The following is a 24533-nucleotide window of genomic DNA, read 5'->3' as shown; positions in this document are numbered from 1 at the left end:
TCTTGTGATGGTACATAGACTTACAATAGGTTGAATGACATGTCTGCCATAGCCTGGCGGGGTCTGTATAGTTTTTAATCGTACTTTTAAACTTCGGGGTTCGGGTAGTAACCCCCGCGCTCAAAATTCGACTGCTTTATGGCATAGGCTACCTCACTTCCCCCAACACGTCCTCACATGCTGTTGGACTTGTAAGTATATTGCTTGTTATATTGTATATCACTCGGACAAGCTTTCACTCGTTGGTGTGAGCCAAAAAGCACCTGGTGTTCTTGTTGATGGATTAGCTGCTAGTAACTTAACGTTAGACATCTTCGGAGGCTAGCTCGATGTTCGATGTCCGACGATTTGAAACGCGTTGTGTTTATTACCAAAGTCCTTTTATATTGTCTCTGTTATTACCCAATCGAACTCGTGTAACTGTCTGTCACACGTTTTACCGTCCACAGCATTACTTGATAGACAAAAATAGGACACGAATGAGCATCAAACAGAAACAATCCGCTTACGGAATGTTCGAGGCGCACATACAATACAGACTGCCGAAAGTTAAACAGGGCGCGCGCAGCTCTTAAAGGGGACACACCTTATTTCCACTCGTTACAGCTTCCATCCGACTGAACAGGGACCGGTATACAGGGGGGAGGGTATCAGGCCGTGAGTGAAGAGACTGCTCTGCGTGAGTGGTATTTACGACAGTAACGTTAAATACAAGTAGTCCACAGAGACTCTAGGGGTCGTTGTTTGACCAACGGAATTCCTACCTAGTGTGGCTTAGTTTAAATGATTGAAATAGGACCTAAATGAAAAGAAACTGTCTACTTTTGAACTATGAAACTAAAACTGCCAGTAGGTGGAGGCAAGTCAGTCTTAATGAGCGAGTTGAATCCTTTATTCAACAGATTAGTGAAAAAAAATAAATGCCAATTCATTTTACTAAACAAATGACTGCATTTACTGTATTTCTTCCCCACTATAACTTAGTGTGATGGCAGACGGGAGAGAGCGCTTAACTCTTCTGACTGCTTAATTTAGTGGAATTAACAAATGACCATTCTCTGTAAAGAAATTAAAATTGATCAAGATCTTTCTAAATGTGCACTGACTCTTAAAAATATATATATTGAGTCAGTTTATAAGTTAAAATAGCTCTCTATGATGTATAGTTGCTATATAGTTAAACCGGGAAAATTTGAAAACTTAAGGAAAACTTTTTTTTACTTCGTGCTATTTAATAGCTTAATTGCAGAAGGAATGAACGAATTCTTAAACCGGTTTAATCTGCAACATGGCACTAACCTCCTACCCGATGGCAACATCAGTTCAGGGTGTGCGCTGCATCACACAGAATTTGATATGCCTCTCTCAGCATAGACTTTTCGTACAAGGTGTGACGATAAAAAGGTTATATTCTGCCCATGATCTTCATGGCCGTTTGAAGACGTCCAAGCTTGGATTCCAAGCTTCAACTGTACTGTCAAACTACCATAGCAATGGTGTAATCGGTGTCTAATCACATTCTGCAGTACAGCTTGATAAAACAATCTTACTACCGACACCATAAAGTCGGAGCCTTGAGAGGTTATGAATATGCAATTGACTCTGGATCAAATATCATCAGTTTTCTTTAAAGGGGTGATGAACTGAGAAAAGCTTTTGACATAAGGTCATCATACTATAAGAATATCCTTCAAGTTTCAGAACTGAAAACTTCCTTGTTAGTCAAATAAAAGCGGACACAGCGAACGACAGGTTTTTCAAAGTGGGGATCACCACCTCCGCAGAAGATCAACGCCTACTTCAACACTGCCCGTTTAACCCCGCCCACCAATTCACACATTACATGAAACTCATATGCAAAACTGTTATCCAATCATAGCAGTGGCCGTTTACTTCCAAGTCTTCAATGCGGCACATCATACAACAATATAAAAAAAAACCACCACGCTTAAAAAGCCAGTTCATTCATGACCCCACAATAATTCACATAATTCACAATTATATGGTGGGCATCACACCACTCTACAAACTGGTTCATTTCAGAGTGGCAAGACGAGACGTCTCGATCTTTATACAAGCTAAAAATAGCAGTATCAGCACTGAAATTCACAATGCAATTGTTAATGTTTTTGCTCACACAAGCATTTGTGTACACACACACTTGAGGGTCTCCTGTACTGATATAATGAGAATCAATGTCTGTTAAAAAAAAAAGTGTAAGTACCATTAATATAATAAAAGGATTTACATCCACCCGTTTCAATTTGTCCAGTTATAAATATAGTTGGAAAGTGTTAAAAGCTTGATGAACACAGTGCGCGATACACTCTACTGCTCTCGCTGCACTTCCACTAGGTGGGACATAGGCCGCACAAACAACGCTACCAAACTCCATTGCAGTCGGTAGATAAAATTAGTCATGGCAATTTCAAAACACTGCTTCATTAGGTCGAGCTTTTGTTTTCCGAATCAATGGTTAGGAGCGTGTTTCAGCCTGCCAGAGTCACAGGATTTCAGTAAACGAGGCTTCATTACGTATAACATTCATAACGGTTTTGAAATTTCAATGGTTCACCGCTGGTGGTGATGATCTGTCAACCCATGATCATGAGTCAATGAGAAGAACCAATGAACAAGTGTCTATGGATTTTACAGTCTATGGCTTTACCAGATATCTGATCAGTCTTAGTTATTTGTAGAAGTTTTAATTAGACATTAGTATAATTAAAATGAATAATGGTAGCTAATAGTCTCTTATTGGCCTGTTTAGCCGCGCCATTCATAGAACAAACAAAACAAACCCTGAATTGATAAAAGAACATTTGGACACTTGATAATCTTATTAGATGATTAGATAAATTGCATTTGAAAGACTTTACTTTCAATAAAAAATTAATATATATGCAATAGATTTTTAAGAGGCGTTTTTATTCATGTTTGGACCAGGTTTTTGTTGCACTTACACTGTTCTGACCACTAGGGGTCCTCCGTGGAGACGGGTGTCGGATTATTTCGAAGTCTCGTCACAATACAGCACATGAGTTAACCGTTTCAGTGTTCCACGAAGCCTCGATCTGCCCACCATTAAATACAATGGTCTCAATTTCAAACAAAACTTCAACATCGGGGCAGCAGATTGTGTCTGTGTAGCTACTGTTTACACCAGTCATTACCCAGCAAACACAGAACGTTGGCACAACGTAGCCAACTTTCTAACAACGTTTTAACAACATGGCCAAAAGGTTGCTATAACTACGTTGTGTAGTGAAGGCTGTTACAGCGTTGTCACAATGTTGACATTAAACCACCGTTCAGGGCCATTGCTTAAGGTTGTGCCAATGGTGTCTTGACAACCACTGGACTACATAATTTACTCACTGCCCTGAAGCGGGAAAATCAGCCTTTTAAATTCCAACCACCTGTTGGGCTCATTGTGTTCTCATTCATCACCGAGCAAGGATACGTGAGTATTGCGTTTAGCCTACCTCAGCTATCAAACACAACCTACAACTTTAATTTCTAATGTGATTAATGTAGCCTCGCTTGCACTGTTTAGGTTTTCGTTTGATTTTTCCGCTATTTAGTCTCATTCGTTTCTTTGCTCCTCTGGATTTGTGGATGTTTCCCCGGTGACACCTGCTTTCGGCTACTATCCGCCATACAGACCCGGTTTTGTTCATTAAATGTTCTGATCTGCCTTTGCTTTTTATAATTTTATTTATTATACTTAAAATACATTTGTATATTCGTTTATTTCTTTTTTTTTTTTTTTTTTTTTTCCCCCCTTTCACAAATGTATGACTTTTGGAAGTGCAATTTGATTATATGCAGTTTTAATAAAGTTGAATTAACGAAACCATAGCAGAAATGCAACGTGCCACAACGTAAATGTGTTTGCTGGGTACTCACATATTGAGCCATTTCACCCGATTACACAATTACGTCCACGCGAGGATCCTTCCAACTCCAGAGCATGGTTGAGTTATGACAGCTTATACACTAACATATAATTTTATTTTAATCATTTAACCTGATGTACAAAGTTCAACTTTCTCCGGACGCCTAATGTTATCGTTCAAGCATTTCTACAGGCTGCGTAATGAAGTTAAAGAACATGGATCTTCTCACCTGTGTTGTTTCGTCCTAGAGCAGCTTCTGTTGTGCTCAAGCATCCAGACAGACACAATAACACAGCGCAATACACGCGAGCTGTCATCCTCTCCACTTACGATCATACAATGAACTGCTGGAAAATCATAATTGTCTTAGGACGTATTTAAGTTAGCGCTCAACCAATGGCGTGAGTCTTGGGGCGGGGTGATCTGTTTTGACGAACAATGGACTAATTGGGACTAATTGGCTAATTCCAAACGGCATTAGGCTTGTTTGAGATGCGCCTTGCCTCGCCTGAAATGTATGCGAGAGTATAGGCGGCTGTGAGAGGAGGAGTGAAAAAAGCGCAGGCAAGACGACAGTTCTGTTGCTTTTATATGAAAATAAATAAAATGAACAAGACACCCAAAGTACTTGTTATTTAATTCCATTCCAAATACATGTTTATCAATCATTTTTTCTTTAATCCAGACATATTTGTTTTTATTTATTTTATTTTTTTATAAAAATTAAATTGCATAACCCAAAGAGATCGCACTGTCAGATAGTTTGGGAATATTCACACATAACATATACACATAAAACATGATATCAGAGTTTTAAAATCAAACATTTTAAAGGGGGGGTGAAATGCTCATTTTCACTCAATCTCCTGTTAATCTTGAGTACCTATAGAGTAATATTGCATCCTTCATATCTCCAAAAAGTCTTTTGTTTTATTAAATTTTTAACAGAAAGATAGGCTGTACCGAGTCTTTCCGGAAAAAACCGAGCGGCTGGGGGCGGGCCCTGTGGGCGAAGCTTAGCTGTGCTAACGCGCCAAGCTACTGACAACACACAAAGACATTTGTTCAACAAACAGTTTTACTCACCGTCCGGTTCCAACGCACGACCGCGAACCTTTATCATTGTGACTGCTCGATCCTTAAGCATTAGACGATCTGCAAATCCGTGGATCTGGGATTTGAAAACAATCATCGTCGAAATGCAGGGAACAACAGTCTTACACAACTCCGTTTATGCTCTGAAAAAACAAACTCCATCCACGGGTTCCTTAACGCTGGGTTCTTTGGGAATCTGTGCAGGGTTGTCTTGCCCTGGCAACCAAAAACACACTTCTTTGGTGACATTGACTTCCCAAAAGCCGGGCAGGGCGCTTTGATGGCGAACTGCTTTCACTCTCTTGCTCTGGTCTACGAGTGCGCGCGCGGCCGCGATCTTACCGGAGAAGTGCCCTTAGGACCCATATAAGGAAATTCCGCCCTATCTTACGTAAGACAGAGCCATACTCGAAAAAAAACTTTCCGAAACTTGTGACAAACCGGAAGGAGTATTTTTGGAACAAAAATACTCCTTCAAACGTACAACTTAGTTTTTGAAACTTTGTCCATGTTTAGCATGGGAATCCAACTCTTTACCAGTGTAAAAAAACTCAGTATGCATGAAATAGCATTTCACCCCCCCTTTAAAAGAGAACAATACATCACGGTTGTTTAAACCAATGAACATTAAGCTGTGTCGTCAGCAAGTCGTTTCCCATCATGCTTTTGATCAGTGCAGTCGGTGGAGAGCAACTGCGCTCACTGCAGAATCCGGCACGTACGCCTTGCGCTCGCGAGAGATTTTTGACATACGTCAGCATGACATCAGAGCAAGGCGGACCGCACTCTGTGGACACATTTCTAACCGGCATACATCTTCTGCGCAGATTTTGCTCATCTCAAACAACACTATAGGCTTGTTCTTCATGCAGCTCTGCGCAGACCGATCGGCGGCTGACTTTAAGCAGTGCATGCCGGTTAGAAATTTTGTCCGACTTGATACAGCGCCGACACCACGTGACTGTGACGTATGCCATCAAAGTACCGCGAGAGCGATTCGAGAACTCAGCCAGCGCAGCTTCTCAAGAGCGGCTGCACGAGGGCTGATGACGACACAGCTGTTCCACGATTGGCCGGATTCACTGCATGACAACGATCACGTGTGTTTCGTGTTTATTCGAACACCTTTAGTTATAAAAAGAAGAATAAAGTTCAACATAAGCTACTATCAATGAAGTGGATTCTACGTTTTTTAATCAGTTTTAATTTGATAAACATGACACAATATAACATCGCAACGACATGAAAAGAGTGTTTACTGTTATAAAAAACCTGATTTGAGAGCTTTAGAGGAACTAAAGGTGTTCGAATAAACACGAAACACACGTGATCGTTGTCATGCAGTGAATCCGGCCAATCGTAGAACAGCTGTGTCGTCATCAGCCCTCGTGCAGCCGCTCTTGAGAAGCTGCGCTGGCTGAGTTCTCCGGCTACTCTCGAATCGCTCTCGCGGTACTTTGATGGCATACGTCACAGTCACGTGGTGTCGGCGCTGTATCAAGTCGGACAAAATTTCTAACCGGCATGCACTGCTTTAAGTCAGCCGCCGATCGGTCTGCGCAGAGCTGCATGAAGTCGAACAAGCCTCACGTCTCCGTTTGTAGCTCCTCCCCGCCTGCACGCGGCTACTCTCGCCGATCGGTTACATCCAGCCGCAGCCGATGTCGAACACACCTTATTTTTGCGCCCTTAAGGGCCCTGCAGGAAGACGCCATTTGTAGGGGTGTGCCAAACGAAAGTGACCAACTGGATCCCTTCAAGAAAGGCCTTTACACAAGGGCTGGATTCCAGTCCAAAATTAGGCTTGTTTGAGATGAGCAAAATCTACGCAGAACCGATCATCACCGGTGATCACCGCGAGATGCATGCCTGTTAGAAATGTGTCCTAGTGCGGTCCGGCTGGCTCTGATGTCATGCTGACGTATGTCAAAAAAAACACTAGGGAGCGCAAGGCGCACGTGTGGGATTCTGCAGACGAGCGCAGTATGGCAAGCCATTTTAACATTTAACAGCTAGACTGGATATGTGTTGCAGATATCTGTAATTCAGTTTTGACTAGTTTTTATCTCTATCTGTCGTTTCGACTAGTCACAATTACGTTACAGATATCTTGAATGACAATTCCAACTATCCAAAATGTAATTAATTTACGACTAGTCAGAAAGACATTGTTGATATCTACAATGTTAATTCCGGATAGTCAAAATTAGCTTTTAAATGTTAAAAGGGCTTGCCATCCGCACTCCACCGACTGTGATGATCAAAAGCATGATGGGAAACGACTTCTGACGACACAGCTTAATGCTCATTGGTTTAAACAACCGTGATGTATCGTTCTCTTTTAAACTGTTTGATTTTAAAGCTCTGATCTCATGTATTTATGTGTATAAATTATGTTTTAGTATTCCCAAACTCTCTGACAGTGTTATCTATGGGTTATTTGATTGTTGTCATATTTATAAAAATATATATAAACATGTCTGTAATTAGAGTAAAAATTATTGATTAACACGTCTTTGGTATGTAATTATAAATTGGTGTCTTGTTCATTATAATTATTTTCATATAAAAGCAACAGAACTTAAATTACATCCAGTTTATTAGCAACACCGTGCACGAGCGTGAATCCCGTGAATCCCGCAATATCCATCTTTGATCTCGCAGGTGTCAGATCCAATGCGAGAGGAGAAAACTGTCCGTCTTGCCTGTGCTTTTTTCACTCCTCCTCTCACTGCAGTCTTCTTGTACTGTGTATTCAGCTCTTACGGTGATTTTCTGGAGTATAACAGATGCTTCATCTTTTGTGTGAAGTACAATAAACTTCGTAAAACTCATCAGTAAATGTTTTGCCATCTTTCAGACGGGGTCCGCTACAGCAGGCTTGTAGGCTACTAATAAGTGGATAAAAGCAAGATGACAAAACACTAAGTTATAACCGTAATTAAACAAAACTATCTCCATCCAGCATATCTGACTCTGAAGGCATTATTGTCCGACTGACCGACTCCAGTTCGAACTGAACAGCACTACTGAGAGTTTCTGACATTTTCAGTGTGTCCTGACCATAGACTGTAAAAATAGGTCCTGACACACGAGCATGAGCTCTTGAAGCTCTGCCCTCTTCTTGAAAGGGGGGGCGGAGGCACCGGCTCATTTGCATTTAAAGGTATACACACAAAAACGGCATGTTTTTTTGCTCACCCCCAAAATTGCTCACTCCCATTGTATTATATTTTTATGCTAGTAAGTGGTGTTAAAACACAGTTACTCTGTGTGTAATGAGCTGGTGGGTTTATGGTGTGATTTGTTGTGGACCGGTTGTGGTGGGTTGCCTGTGCCAGAAAGTCCAGGGCCACTTTTTAGTCCCAGTCCGCCCTATAATATAATATAATATAATATAATATAATATAATATAATATAATATAATATAATATAATATAATATAATATAATATAATACCTGTATCTGGAGCCATACACTGAAGTCCACATCCATTGCTGCAGCATTTCTCATTGTTGGCACAGTCACTGTCATCGGCACACGACACAAAACGTATCCAGGCACACATTACTGGTTCATATGTTCTGATTGGACACACTCCTGGGTTTACTGTTATACAGACACATGACAGAGAAGCCATATCACTGAATGTCTTTTTCACTGGGGTTTTTGGTTCTTTTGCTGTTGTTGCTGTAAGGACCTTTGAAATAACTGAAATCCTTTGGCGAAGTGATATGGACATATAGGTAATGCGGTCAAGACCATAAAACATAAAAAGAGAACAGTCTGCTCTTTTTGAAAAAAACACACAAAAAAAAAACAATTTGTTTAAACTTTGTTGGAATTATTTTGTCTCCATCTAGAGATAAACAAAGACCACAGAGACCTTTTAGCTGCCGACTAAACTGTAGGCTAAACATCTTAGTCCCCACCTGCCAAATCTTCATCATGAGGTTGGCCCTAAAGTCACTAAAAGACAAGGTTCTTCCCAATGTCTCCATCCACAGCATTTCGCCGGTCTCATTTAAAATTTGGGCGTACAAACTAATTTATAATGACTTATGTCCATCTAGTCTTGCCTAACAATTTCACAGCTGAAGGGGCGACTAATAAAACTACATAGGAACCATTTCATCATGGTTCTAAACTTGAATGCTGCAATTTCTTTCCGTAAATCATTTTCCCAGGCACAATACTATCTTCCCCCTCTAGAGGTTAGTTTTCAAGCATCCTGAACTTGATTTTGTGCCTTTTGTATTGCTTCAGTCAAAACCATACAATACATTAAAAGAGACTCTGGCATTAATTAAATTCATCTGCCTCAGCAAAATCTGGAGTGCCTGGCAATGACACTGTTCAAGCTGTTCTAATCTCGAAATGTCTCAGCCCAGTTTCTCTGTTAGCTGATGAACGGATACTTCGCAGAACTAATGGAAGAGCATCTACTCATGTTAGTCCTGTTATTCCATATTTTGCCAATCTTGTTTTCAGAGTGCAATTAACTCTTTCCCACATTAAGAGCTTATCAACTATGACTAAAACATTCTGATAACCCTTGCATTTTAGAAAGAGTCATAACATGTCATTGCAATTCTAAAAACCATCCTGAGGGTGCAGGGTTTTTCCCAACTAAATGTAATTGGTTGCCATATTAAGTTTTGACATCATGCATCCGTTAACTTCTTCCACAAACCTTTTAAAAACCCTCTTAAAACCCTTCGCCCATATTATTTAAACATGAACACATTTAAAAACGCCTAATTGTCCGACACACTGTATATCTATGTGACTAGATAAGGAAGCAAGGTTTGGAGTGTATTATCCATCTGATAATTTAGATCAAATCCAAATCCACAGATTTTGCACTTTGGCTTTATCTGAGAGCTGTGAGTGAGGTGATTCAACGTGCAAATGACATGACTGAGCAGTGAAGATTTCTGCCGTTCATGCGATGGCAACTGCTGCTGCCTGGTCAGCCAGGGTTCTTCCTTCAGTCTTACCTGTATTTGTGTGAAAACCTCTCTGCTGCCAACCTGCTCCTAAGTCATGCAGACATGCACAACACAAAGGCTCAGCTGAACAGGCCAATAAGAGACTATCTACCATTATTAATTTTAATTATACTAATGTCTAATTAAAACGTCTAAAAAATGTATAAAATAATCAGTGATCAGGTAAAACCATGGGTAAAACCAACAGACACTAGTTCATTGGTTCTTAGTGACTCAGAGATCCCGCCCCCAGCAGTGAACCATTGAAATTTCGAAGTGTTTCGAAGCCTCATTTATTGAAATCACGTGACTCTGGCAGTTTGATACACGCTCCGAACCATTGATTCAGAACAAAAGATTCGTAAAGGTTTCGAAGCTTCATGAAGCAGTGTTTTGAAATTGCCATCACTAGTTTTAACCCACTGTTTGATTATCTTTGTTTTGTTTTCAGTAAATACTTCTGCAACTGGATTCTCACCTCTCTTCGTCCCTGCCTGCACGTAACAGAACAACCGACCACAATGAATCCAGCAGCGAGGATCATGCATCTCTGCCAAAGAAAACATCCTATCGAGGAGTAGGCCTACGTGAGAGACTTTATTGAACTGACCCATTTGACTTAAATGGAGGAAATCTCCCTTATGATTTTTTTTCGGCTGGCCTATCTGAGTTGCTTAGCGTGCTCATGCTCATGCCACAGTGGTCGCCCTAGAACCCTCTGCCTCTCCTGACATGACCATGGAGATCATCCCTGAGTTTCCTGTTAGCTTTGACACGACCACGGAGTTCGCCTTTGAACTCCCTGTCTCATGGACAGCACAGGATTTCAGACAGGCCGGCGTAACACCGTCTGGGCCTGGTGCTTTCCTTGTCTTCTATTTCCAGAAGACCCGACACATCTTCTTCACAGACCTGAAGTGCAAGAGGGAGGAGAGGGGGGTTGCTGGAGGTGTTGATGGGTGTAGAGAAGGTCAGAACGGGTGTGGGGTGTGGGTTGTTGATTCTCCACAGTGCTGGGGTTTGGTGTCTAGTAGTTAGTAATGTTGTTACATCTGTACACCACCTTTCGTTGATGTAGAAGCATGTCCCACCGCCACGCAATTCAAATGTATTTCTCCTAAAATTCCTTAGGAGAAATAAAAGTAGACACAAATGAGACATGAGAAATATTTGAGAGAAAAATAGTCAAAACTGAGATTGTGGTAAAAGAAACAAAGAACATTACTTATTGCATTGTCTTGCTGCAATCTCTTTCAAGACTCCATTATAGGAATATTTTATTGCTCAGAGGTTGCTCTTTTTAAGCTCTACACAAAATTTCCTAATTTTACCCAGGTTCATGCTCTCATTCAGACAACATAAGTGCACAATATAATTACCTCAAGTGTCACAATGTGAACTCAAATAGCACACATTTATCCATGTGTAAACATTAAAGGTGCATTAAGCAACTTTTCATGTTAAAAATACCTGTTTTTCTAACCCATACATGCTTAAACAATTGCCTGATGGGCTGAATGAGCCCTTCTCTGATCACTGCGATTGCCTCTATAATCCTGTACAGTAAAATAAATAAGAGGGATTCGGGCCGAATCTGAGACTGGGCGTGACGTCATGCGCGTTCAGTTGCAGTGTTGCAGTTTCATTTGTCGCCAGAGGGGGGCATAGTTCTGCAAAAACTCAGAGACTTGCTCTTTGCACCTTTAAGTAGCAAAACTGATGACACTATAATCAGAATATCAGGATAATACACAGGTGATTGTGTGCATTGGAAAATGAATCCTAGTGGTGGGAGACAAAGAGGAAGAGGATGGGAAATGAAAGGGATGGGATAAAAACACATTTGTTCCTGATGAAATACAAAGTTGGACACTATAGTTGACCGTGTTCTTGTGCGTGAATGACCATGAGGAAAGTTGGCCTATAGGCTCATCACAGGGTTTTAAATTACTTGCACATACAGTATAATTACAGTACACAGTAGCAGTACATTAGATGAGATAACTTTCATAATACAGTAAATACTGTAGCGCATGTTGTACACCCTCAAACTCATAAATGTCAAACTGATTTGTAGCCAAGTACTACTTGGATGTGGTATTTTTGCAGAACTGCGAGATGACTACCAGGGGAGGGAGAGAAAGTCTTCTCAGAAGACTAAGAAACTGTTATAGGCTACTGTAGTATGGCAAATATGGACACCAATACTGTAATTTAATTAATTTATTTATTTATTACTGTAGTATAATTGACAGTATACTGTATTGTATTGCATACCAAGTTCATATTCAATTCTTTGGTATTTGAACTTTTTTTTGTAGCCTAGTGCTTTTCATCTAGCTACTGCAAGATCTTTACAGAAGTGTAATGAGAATAAATTTTTCGCCTTACTGTTGAATTTCTGTGTATCTGCACCCCTCTATTTATGTTGTTTAGCTTACTGTTATAGACATTGAGCTGTGAAATGATTCCTGATTACCAAAAGAAAGTTTTCGTAACAGTTATGAATTGATCTCACTGCCACTGGTGTTCTTTATTTGTTGTGTTTTGTGTGTCATCTGAGGCCAAAGTTTGATTCTGACAAAAGAGAATATGTTTTTGACTGAAATATTTGAATTGGAAGTGGAAGTTTGAGGTTTGAACAAGCTGGTGTGTAGTTTTGAAATTGTGTTTATAGTTGAGAGCAAATGGTGAAAAGTTTCATGAATTGTGTGTAAGCAACCAAGAAAAACTGTAAATCATTGTGCAACAAAGAACTTCAAATATGACAATGCATGTATTGTGTTTGACTGAAATGGTGTGGATGAATGAGATTGAAGCTATCCAGAGGGAAGAAAAAAAAGTGGTCTTTCACATCACATTTTCTGCTTGACATAAATAAGATTACATTAACATCAAATGGAGACTTTAGCTTGAGTCTCCTGCTTCTAACACTTGTCTCCTGAGACAAAAAAACAAAAGAATCTAACATTCTCACAATGGTATCCTTTAAAGTTTCGGAAGACACCTCAACAACGTCACACACTAGGCTCACACTTTCTCCTTAGATCCATTTGTCTCTTTTAAAGTTTAAAAGAGAAGTCAACAACTTTACATATTGTGCACCGTCATGTACTCGAAAGGCACTAAAGTAAAACACAATCCAGAAATTCAGAGCTTAAGCCTATTAAGAATTAAGTTATGCAGAAATAAGGTTAACGTTCCTTTTAATTGCTGACACACAATAAGTGAATAGAGCTGTACAGTTTATGTACATAGGGCACGTGCAAAATCCTGTGTATACCGCCCTCTTGTGGTGACACCAGCGTTGATGAAGTAGCCGGCCGGGGCTGTGTGCTGGCTGGGGACAGCTGATGGTTTGACAGGGGGAGATTTTGATCGTCTCCACTGTTCTCGAAATAGCACCATGGGAGAGGACTGAACGGACAGGTCACGTGTTGGAACATTTAATGTGTTAGTCTATTGACCTGGGGCCCGTTTCAATAAGGAGGTTCAACCAACTCTGAGTTGAAACTTGAACTCTGAGTTGACTTACCCTGAGATGGGAAACTCTGAGTTTTCAGTTTCAGAACAGCTGAAATGAGTTAGTTCAATCAACTCTGAGTTGACTGACTCTGAGTTAAGCGCGTGCACCACAACTATAAAAAGCCATTATCAATGGAGCACAGATATTATGAGTCACCATGGCAACAGCGCCAAACAAAAAGAGGTCTTCATATTTCTCACCAGTACGAACATTATTACTGTAATTTTACAGTATTAGAACATTAATACTGTAATTTAATTAAAGGGATTACTCTTAATTCATCTGTAATTTAAAGTAAAATCTGATGCAATTGCATTAGACTATAGAACAATTCTGTATATTTAACATACATTTTTAAAAGGTATATTTTTAATGTAACCTTCTCCCTCTACACACTTTGGTCAATTCAAGAATAATTCATGCAACTGTATATTGTTTATTTGAAAGCATTAAAAGTGCAGTTTCTTGTCTCTCCTTGTATTGTTCAAGTGGTTGAGGTTGATTTAGTAATAAGTAGACCAATACTTTCTAAAGATAGTCATTATTACATTAATCTAATTACACTGTTGAAGATGTCATTTGTAGTTAGTAATACAAGTAACTTACCCAACTGTTCAGAGGTGAAACTGGAAGAACATTATGTTATTCAACCTAATTTTAATTTTTATGTAGGAGCAATCCTGCAGGCATTAAAAGAACATGGCAGCAGCTGAAAATGAAATATAAAAACATAATTCAATCAAGTAAGGCATGAGCATATCATGGGTGTAGGCTACCTGACTTTACAAACATTTGACATATTAAATAACTAAATAGCATCCAGTGTCTAGCAGTGCAGCAGCATTTTTGGCTGAGGGAATTTCTGGAGGGACTTCAGAGCCACTCCCAAAGATCCATGGGCCTCATAAAATGTAAGAGGTTTACATATGTGTTATTTTTTGTATAGGCTATTTTAGATATTTCCATTTATTTTACTTTGGGTTGGGTTTTTTGTTGGTCCCAACAGATTCTGATGGTAATATCTGTCTTTTGGAGCCTCCTGTCCCAACAGAACCCCAGGCAGTTGTAAGTAGCCTACTCAATACACCAGAAATTATGACAAATAGTGTTATAAAGTGTACTCAACCAAATGCTCATCTTGACAGGACGATGGGGATAAAGAGTTTCTGCTGCCACAGAGAGGCCTACAGAGGTAATGTTAATATTATGTGTACATCAAACAATCTACACATTCTGATTATTTCACATTTTTATGTGGAGTAGCCTATAGAATCTAAGTTTAAATCAGTATAAACGGGTATTTTTAGTTCTCCCCCCGCCCCCAGAGTGTGGAAGAACAGTAAGAGGACGGTCCATCAACTTCTGTTGCACAGATTAACACAGTTCAGTGATTTCCAGTAAATGCCACAGTTTAATTCTGTAGAATTTGTTTAGAACTACATTATGTAACTCTAATCTACTACTGTATTTTCAGTTGCCAGTTAAGGAGTTATATAGACTTCATCTTCAAAAAAAAACTGCATTAAAAATAGCAATATTTTATTTATTAATAAAAGATTAATTTTATTAATAAAAATGTACTGAAAGAATGAATGAGGTGTTTAAACACTACTTCCTCTTTAAAAAAGGGGAGGAGACCGATAGAAACTCGGGGTTTACCGAAGAAAACCTGCTCCCGACCAGGTTAGGTTCACAGAGTAAGTTACCATGGTAACTGACTCTGAGTATAAGTTACCTCTCTTTCAGAAACGGGCTTGACTTACTCTGCTTTCTCTGGTTTAACATACCTCCCATTCTGAAACAGAAAACTCAGAGTTTCCCTCATTTCAGGGTTAACATACTCAGAGTTTTCACTTAACCTCCTTTCTGAAACAGGCCCCAGGGCTGTGTTGTGTCTGTTTATTGTTTGTCTAAGTTATATGTTGTTGTTATAAGTGTGAGTGGTATGTATCAAATTGTGCATTGTAGTGTAGATGTTGATGTTATAAGATAAATGTCTGCATTTTTGTGTCTGTGTTGCTGTTGAAAGTAGCAGTGTGTGTAATGCTGTGTGAGTGGTGTGCATGTGTCTGTGTGTGATAGCAGTAAGTGTGTGTGACAGAGAGAAAGAAAGGTGCTTGCAAGCAAGAGTGAGTGAATGTGTGAATGGGAGCCTCTTCTCTGCATTGCTCCTAACTGAGATTTTATGGACTTTGAGTGAGAATGTTTTGCCAAAGAGAGAAAAGTCATTAATAGAAGAAACAAAGAAAACAAACAAGTTGTGAATGATCATATGAACCCTGTTCAGTGAAAAGAACTAGAAAACTTATCCCAAAAACCAAAAACATTCAGAAGAATTGGCTTTGCAGATTATTTTGACATCTTCCAAATTGTAACTGTTGAGATACAGTTAGAAATGCAACCGTTGATAAAATAAAAGCATTGACTGCTTGATGCGTTTCTCACCCCTATAGCAAGAGCAAGTGTGACAGTATCAGTGAGAAGAAAAGGTTGGGGATGCCACGCTCCTCTTCCTTAAAAGTGAGGCAGGGCTGCAAGAAGAGTAAGAGTGGAAAAAAGGTGGCCGCTGCTAGAGAGTGTGTGTGAGAGTGAAGCAGAGAGAAAGGAAGACAGAGAGAAGGTCCGAGTCACAATTTATTGCTCCTTATAGTCACCACTTAAAACCTGTCTGATAGAAGTTGTGAAAACATGCATGGATGCTGAAAAGAGATTTGTTTGCTAAAAGAAGATTTGAAACAAAAGAGAATTCGCTATAGGACATTAATAGAAATGAAAGCAATCACCTCTGAAGAGAAGCAGAATATATAGATATTAGAGAAAGTGTAAAGAAATTAACAGAACGAGTAAAACATGTTTCTAGAACAACTGACCTCATTCCCAAATTTGAATGAAGAAGAATAAGAGTGGCCACTTGTGGACTGGTGAGCAATGGTGAAGAGATACAGTATATAAATGTCATATCATTAGAAGGCTAGAAGTAAAAAAATTTTTTTTTGCTGCCCAAAAAAATCTATATTGGAGACACTTAGTATCAGCTAAAAATATCAGTTGATCTATTGGTAGTATAAAGGAACGGAATTCGATACAGGATAGAGGGAGTAGGAAGAGTAACAATTCTGTGCAATCCAAAGATTGTCATATTTCCATGTACACGAGTAGTGAGGTGAAGAAGAAATATGTGAATTCACAGGTCAGCGAATGGGGAAATAACCCCAGTTGATACTTTCAAACAAGTGAATTGATAGTAACAATTATGAGAAGTGGAATTGGGCTTGGACAAACTGAGAGGATGAAAAGTCAGAGTCTGGAGAAAGAAAAGGAAAAATAATAACAGAACAGCAACTAAGAAGATAATAGCAAACCAACAGCAAAAGAAAAAAATTAAAGAGCATTAATGGGTGATTCTAACCAAAAGAAAAAGAGAAGTATATTAAAAACACAAAATGGCCAGCAGAGGGAACACTTGATGTAGATATGTGCAGAGAAATAGAATTATTGATATAAAAAAAATTACAGGGTAAGAACAAACTGAGGGAGGCAAAAAGAGAAAAAGATGTTCAAAGGGAGGAATGATGATAAAACTCAAGAAAAATAGTGAGACCCCCTCCCTATGCACTGCCTTATGAGCCACATGGGAAGCAAATACCTGTCATGAGGGGAGGGTTCAGCTTCTAATACTATCATCTGATGCTGATCAAGAACTCATGCTGGAGGTTAAAATAGAAGGCACGATCACAAGGGAGCTAAGCAAATATATAAGCTTACTGGTTAGGAAACTTACCAGTAGAGAAAGACGTAGAGAAGACAAGTAACAAATGGGCAAAAGTACATAAATGAGCAAATTTGTGAGCCAAGCATGACTAAAAAATTAATTCCATTGTACAATAATATATGATTATGCATTGACCCAAATGGTTAAATGACATAAAAAGACAGGAAGTGTATGTAAATAAAAGAAACCATTCAAAAGATTTAGGACCAATGCTGTAATGAGCTGAAGAGAGTATAAATGGGAAGCAACAGACAATTATTTTATTTTCCAATCACCATAAAACATACCTCAGAATTAATTGTTTTACCATTATGACAGAAATCCTGAGAGTGGTGATTACTGAATAGAAAGAAAAAAAACTTTGGACTCAAAAACAACTACAAGAAATTGAAGAACAGGCACCACCTAAATTGTGGTCTCAACATGATACTGGTGTAGGCTTATTAAATCCAGTTACAATTAAAATTAGACCAGGATCACCATTACCAAGAACCCAACAATATCGATTTAAATAAAAGGCTATAGAAGGAATTAAAAAGACTATTGAGGGGCTGATTAAAACAGCCAGACACTGTAACACCCATATTGCTAATTGCTAAGGTGGACAAAACAAAATGGTGCTTAAATTCCAACTGAAATCAAAATTGACCCTATTTACTTTGTTAACGCATATTAGTCTTGTGGTGAAAAATTAATCCGTGCAAGTTAATACACAGAAAAAAATTGTTTGCCGTCGTAATCTTTAATCAAAGTCTGTGTCTGTTACTTCAAAAGTTACTTCTGGTCTGGAATGGCGTTTCTTCTCTGATGATGTAGGTTTGATGGCTTGGGTTGGGAAACGCATAACCACTCCCCTCAAACTGTTAGCCTGTTATGCGCAGAGATGGAGAGGAGGAGCGCTAGAGTAAAACCCTGCCCTCTGTTCAATATTCCTTTTCACTGGGAAATACGTCACAACACTGGAGAAAAGTTGTTTGCAACTTCCAGTTCACGCAGACTTTAATGATTTGAGAGCAGTTGATGAGATAGAAGATAGGGGCTTTCCCAGTCCTCCCCGGTTTAATAGCTTTATTAATCTTATTTGAAAGAATCCGTAAGTAGGTTATACATAAGTAGGTAATTAAGAAATTGAAATTGAGAAACTAACATAAAAGGTTCAAAATACGAGAACTGATAGTAAATTAACCTATAACAGAATATAGTGAAATTGTATAAATATTATTTTACCAGTGTATGGGGCAATTAAGTCAATAAATAGGCCTGCTAACAGGGATTGATACAGAGGATTGCACAAACTGGTGGCCACCAAAACACTGGCGTTTTCTCTTTAGTATAAGTGGTTTGTGCTAGTCTGGCTATCACCAGACCAAGCTCAATCTTTTAAGATTGAACTTTGGTCTGGGGAGTCTGCTCTGTATTTTCTACTGCACAAGAGGCATGATCAACGGGCATAGTTCATGACTCTGTACGCAATTGGAGAGTCCTTCAACCAATCAGACCAACAGATCCGTACTTTGCAGAGCAACGCAAAAACTCCAGACAGGAAATGTGTAACCAAACTTGTTGATCAGCGGTTTGCAGAAGCAGCAATGGAATCGAGTGATTTTTGCAGGTTATGCAAAAAAAACAAAAAAAAACATGAAAGTTAGTGGTATTTACACCCACTCGAGCGATTTGTTTGCTAAAAAGAAGCCATTGAGCATCATCGAGAGGTTAAAAGGAATTGGACAGAGCCGTAATGGCTCTGGAATTGGATTGGATTAAACCCGCCAGTTTGTGATTGGTTCCCGCAAATTTCTAAAGGAAGCAGCAGAGATAAATGTACAGGTTTCCAGCCTGAGCTGCAGGGCGAAATCAAATCGCCGGCAGATCAGGCTGGGTTTACCCAGTCTAGGTTTGTGCAGCTTCCCGAGGAAATCCAAATAACTGACAAAAAGAGTTATAGAAATATCTGACTGATAAAATATGAATAGAAACATGCCATATGTGGGTACTATGGCTGTATTATACAGTGATCTGCTCTAAAGACTCTGAAATTTATATCCCGTTATCCCTGGGAGGCAGTTTAAAATGTGATCCATCGCAGAGATTCTGAGACGCACATGCACAGTGAGAATGAGAACGGCACTGACAGCACTGCAGCTAAGAACAGCGCTGACAGCTTGGCAGCTGAGAATGACGCTTCTCCCCTGTGACTGTTAGGTGATAGCCTGGCAAGCCAGACCTACATCAAGATGTTAGGTCTGGCAACTCACCATAGACACGGCTCAATCCGAGGGGCGGGATAAACGGCTGTCTTTCAAATTCCCTCTGCACGCAATAGGGCAGCGCTTCAACCAACCAGAGTGTTTTCCGAACAGCGGAGCTAACGTTAGTTGATAGATTCAACTTTTGAATCTGGCCGGCAAAACTACGAACACATCTTCCTTTTTTAAGAATGACTTAAGTGCCGTTCTTTGCTCTTTTCTTAAAGAAAAACTTAACTCCAAGTCCTCCAGAGTCACGGCCAAAGCCGATTTGAAAGACTGTTCTCCAGCAGCAGCAGCCATTCTTTGTTTTCAAGTAGCAGGGAACTGTTGCAACTCTGTCGCCATTATGTTAAGCCCGCTCCGCCTACTCTATACACGATGTGATTGGCCTGACCTAATTTTGTTTTTTCTAGCTCGAAAGTCAACGGAGAGTTGCTAGACTACCCTGGCTGCAAAATAAATTTTGCTGCCGCTAGGGTGCGTCTAGATTTCTAGGCTAGTCAGGTGAGGTTAATAGAGCATATTTTCGCTGGCGTTTGTCTAAAAACGCTGCACCTCTGAGCTCACTGCAAGGGCATGCGTCTCGCCTTGCTGCACTCGCGGACCACTTTCTCTAAAGAAATGGCTCCGTCCCTCGTTCTCCACCATTCTCTCCCTCTTTGGAGCCTAAGAGGAAGAAACAATGGAGTCACAGGGCTGAGCAGATAGGACTAAGTGAGCTCATGCTGGTCCATATCCTGCGTCCCTCACTCTCCCTGCAGCAAGGGGATTCCCGCAGCTGATAACCGTACTGACAATTCGGCAGCTGAGAATGGCTCTTCTCCCCTGCGACTTATCAGATGAGACTATTAGAGCATATTTCACTCTAAAAGAGCATGTTTTTGCCGGCGTTTGTTTCAAAATTCTGCGCCTCTAGTGCCACAGCCACGCCAAGCCATGTTCATCAAAGACGGACATTCTCACTGCAAGAGCGCAAGTCAGCTCGTCCCTCGTTCTCTGCCGGTTTCTCCCTCTCAGGAGCCTGAAGGTGCATTCACACTTCCAGCAACATGCAGTGACAAAGCGACACAATCCCATTCATCTCACTGGAGAGCGGGTGTTTTCAGGCGACACGAGCGACAGCGACCATTGACGACCGGATGGGGCATGTCCAGCGATGAGTCAAAGTTGAGATCTGTTCAACTTTATGCAAATGAAGAGCGACTTCTGGGAGCAATAACCAATAGGAATGAAGTCATAAGTGCGGCCCAGACCCTGCTGCTTTCGACCAACCTCGCTCTGTGCGCTACTAAGACAATGGCCCAGGTGATCAGCCGTATGATGGCCTGTTTAGTGGTGCTCAAAGGCCACCTATGGTTAAACTTGGAGATCAAGGACACTGACAAGGCAGCCCTCCTTGATTCCTCTGTTTCTCCCTCAGGCCTATTCGTTTCTGCACGGCTTTGCTGAGCATTTCATGGCGGCCTGGCAGGCGTCACAAGCGTAGACTCCCCGCTTCAGGGGTGTGACTCACACTTCGGTCTCTGATGCCAAAGCTCATGTTCTCCTAGCCAAAGTACAGGTTCTGCTAGCAAAGGGCGTGCAAGAAAAGTCCCCACAGCGAGTCAGGCCTTTACAGCCGCTACTTTCTCATCCCCAAGAAGGATGGCGGACTCAGGACCTTCCTCGTCTTGAGATGTATGAACCGCGCTCTGATAAGATGGCCGTTCAGAATGTTAACTTTGAAACAAATCCTCCTGATGATCTGCCCAGGGGACTGGGATTGGGCCCTAGCCATTCGGACTGTCCCTAGCCCCATGCAGATCTCTGCTCCATGTAGATCTCAGGGGTTCATGATCAACTTGAGCAAGAGCTTGCTGCTCCCCAGCCAACGCATCACATTCCTGGGGGCGGTATTTGATTGGTCCCAAATGCGGGCCTGGATTTCGCCAGAACGCTCCCTTACAATTCTGAAGTTAGCAACGCCATTCAGATTAGGGAGCAACTCCCTCCCCTTGAAAATGTTTCAGAAGCTACTGGGCATCATGGCAGCAGCCTCCTCAGTAGTTCCCTTGGGCCTGTTACACATGTGGCCACTACAACGCTGGTTGAAGGTCCACGTCATTATTCTCAGGGTGACCTACAGCTGCACCAGAGCCCTGGTCCCCTGGAAATTGCCCCATCTGTATCAGATGGGAGTGAAATTGGGCTTGGTTTCCAGAAGGCCCCCTCCTCCTGTGGGGACAGGACAATCTCCTCTCAGTAGTGTGGTCAGTGATACATGTGCCGGGCACCATGAACATAGGAGCAGATATTCTGCCCCAGGACGGACCACCTCCAGGGGAGTGGAGACTCCACACCCAGACTGTCTGTATGATTTGGAGCATTTTTGACTAGGCAGAAGTGGATCTCTTTGCATCGAAAGAGAACAACCACTGCCCGATATTCTTTTTAAAGGAAATGCTGCATTATCCATGGGTGGCTCTCTCTGTGCCTTCATGTCTTCCTTTGAGTAGCACTGCTCCCTCAGGTCATCATCCGATTCAGGGGGGACAGATGCTCAGTCTTACTCGTGGCACCAATCTGGCAGAACCAGCCATGATTCCCAGAAGTAGTTCAGCTGCTGTCAGCAGCACCATGGCCAATCCCGCTGAGGATGGACCACCTTTCCCAGCGGAGGGGTCAATCTGGCATCCCCAACCCGAGTTGTGGAGCCTCCAATTGTGGCCTCTTGACAGGAGCCTTCACGTCTCTCCCAAAAGGTCATGAACACATTCTTTGAGGCTAGGGCACCTTAGACCATTTTTGTGCGTAAAGACGCCTGGTAGATATTTTCCGGCTAGTGCTCAGCCCCGGCGTATATAGACCCCATGTCTTATGAGATCACTTCCATTCTCTCATTTCTGCAGGAGCTGTTGGACGGCGGTTGCACCCTGTCCACACTCAAAGTATACTTGGCAGCATACCACGCTCCTATAGCTGGCCAGTCAGTTGGGAAACACAACCTGGTGGTCAGATTTCTCAGAGGGGCCAGGAGGCTAAATTCGCCTCGCACCAACACATTCCCTTCCTGGGACCTATCTATTGTTATGAGGGCACTCCAGGGCCCTCCATTTGAGCCGCTCATGACGGCTGACCTACAGCCTCTCTCGCTAAAGACCGCCCTTCTGCTGGCTCTGGCATCAGTCAAGCGAATTGGTGACCTGCAAGATCTGTCATTGGACACTTCCTGCCTCGAGTTTGGGCCCAAACAAGTTTGCGACAGCAAAGTTGTCCTTAAACCCAGACGAGGCTATGTGCCTAAGATGCTTTTCACAGCCTTTAGGCCACAGGTCATTTTGCTTTCTGCTCTCCCCTCTACCAAAGATGAGCAGATGCCACACCAACTTTGCCCAGTTTGAGCCCTTAGGGTGTACATTGAGCGCTCTAGCCAGTTCAGGCAAACAGGGCAGCTGTTTGTATGCTACGGAGGCCGCTCTAAAAGGCTGCCAGTTACGAACAAGAGGCTGTCCCACTGGATAGTTGATGCGATAGTGCCTCGCCGTCCACCTTTGCCAGGTTTTATAACCTAGACATTCCAGCCCTTCAGGCATGGATTCTTTCTGCCTAGTCGGCCAGCCTTTGGGGTTTCTTTAAGTGACATCATTCCCACCTGCCCGTTTTGGACATGCTAAGTCCCTGACTCTAGTGGCCTGCCTTGGGCCCTTGTCCTCAAGCGCCCCCAGTCTACGGCCTTGCAGGATGGCTTCCATTCTGCGCTAGTAGCAAAGTGTTTTGCAGTGCGTACCCCATAGCGTCAAGAGAAAAACTCTGATGTAATGCGAGTAAACCATATCGAAAGGGAAAGTTCCGGTTACTAACATAACCTTGGTTCCCTTAGATAACGGGAACAAGCATTGCGTACTTTGCCATGCTGCTGCGCGCATGCATGAGTCGATGCTACTGATACTCAGTCGAAAAATTGAAGATGTTTAGTACTGCCTTTTGGAAGCAACAGAAGATACTTACATGTTTCCCGGAAGACAAATTAAGTACAATTTACCTTGATCTTCAAATTCAAAAAGTTTTCACCCCTGGCTCTTAATGCATCGTGTTTCATTGTGGAGCATTTAGTTTTTAAAGGGTACATAACATGCACAGTTTCACCTAATCTCATGTTAATCTTGAGTACCTATAGAGTAGTAGTGCATCCTTAATATCTCAAAAAAGTGTTTAGTTTTATTATATTTAGAAAAGAAAAATACAGCTTTCCGATTCTCTCCGGAAAAAGCCGAGGTCCTGGAGGCGGAGCTATAGAGTCAAGCGGTAGTTCTTGATTTCCAGCAAAAGACAGAAATCTGATCCAGTTGTACTTACATGAATGGGGTCTTTTATCACTGGGACCGCTCCACGTTTTAATAGCAAACGATTTGCAAATCCAGCGTCGACCTGAGCCTTGTTAATAAAACATTCGTCACTGAAACGACCAGAACACACAACCGCACTTCCTACACTCCGTTGCTGCCCCGGAAAAACAAACTGCATTCACTGTTCCTGTAACACTGGGTTCTTTGGAAAACTGAACACGGTAAGCTTTCCCTCACATCCAAATACACACTTTTTTGGAGACATTCTTGAACAAATCCTATGCAGCGCTGCCGATGATTTCCTGTTGAAGCGCGTTGATGTGCGCGATCTCGCTCTCCTCTAGTCGACGTGCTCGCGGGCGAGCTTTTCCGAGAGAAACGCTCATATAAGGAGTTCCACTCTTATCTACGTCATTAGATCCACGATCTAAAAAAAAACCAGCCGAAACTTGTACCAACCCGGAAGTAAGATTTTCGGCACAGAAATTCTCCGTTATTCGTCCAAAATATTTTTTTAAAACTTTGCCCATGTTTAGCATGAGAATCTATCTCTTTAACACTGTAAACAACTCTGAATACATGAAACACCATTGTACCCCCCCTTTAAGTATAAACTGGCCTTGGTGTTAATAGTAAATAAGTGTACCTTATTTGTTTTGGTTCTTTATAATGTTTC

General features: G+C 41.4%; 1 protein-coding gene across 1 annotated transcript in view; it reads right to left on the bottom strand.

The window, feature by feature from the left end:
- The window catches only part of LOC307145649 (uncharacterized protein), a 296817-nt gene extending 292438 nt beyond the window's left edge, over positions 1 to 4379 (bottom strand). The window contains exon 1 of the mRNA XM_079849011.1: positions 4136 to 4379. Coding sequence (XP_079705137.1) covers positions 4136 to 4216 — 81 coding nt within the window. The 5' untranslated portion in view covers positions 4217 to 4379. The remainder of the gene's footprint in view (positions 1 to 4135) is intronic.
- Between the last annotated feature and the right edge of the window lie 20154 nt (positions 4380 to 24533).

Source organism: Squalius cephalus (assembly GCF_949319135.1).
Source record: "Squalius cephalus genome assembly, chromosome: 18".
NCBI lineage: Eukaryota > Metazoa > Chordata > Actinopteri > Cypriniformes > Leuciscidae > Squalius > Squalius cephalus.
This window is presented reverse-complemented; position numbering and strand designations above follow the sequence as displayed.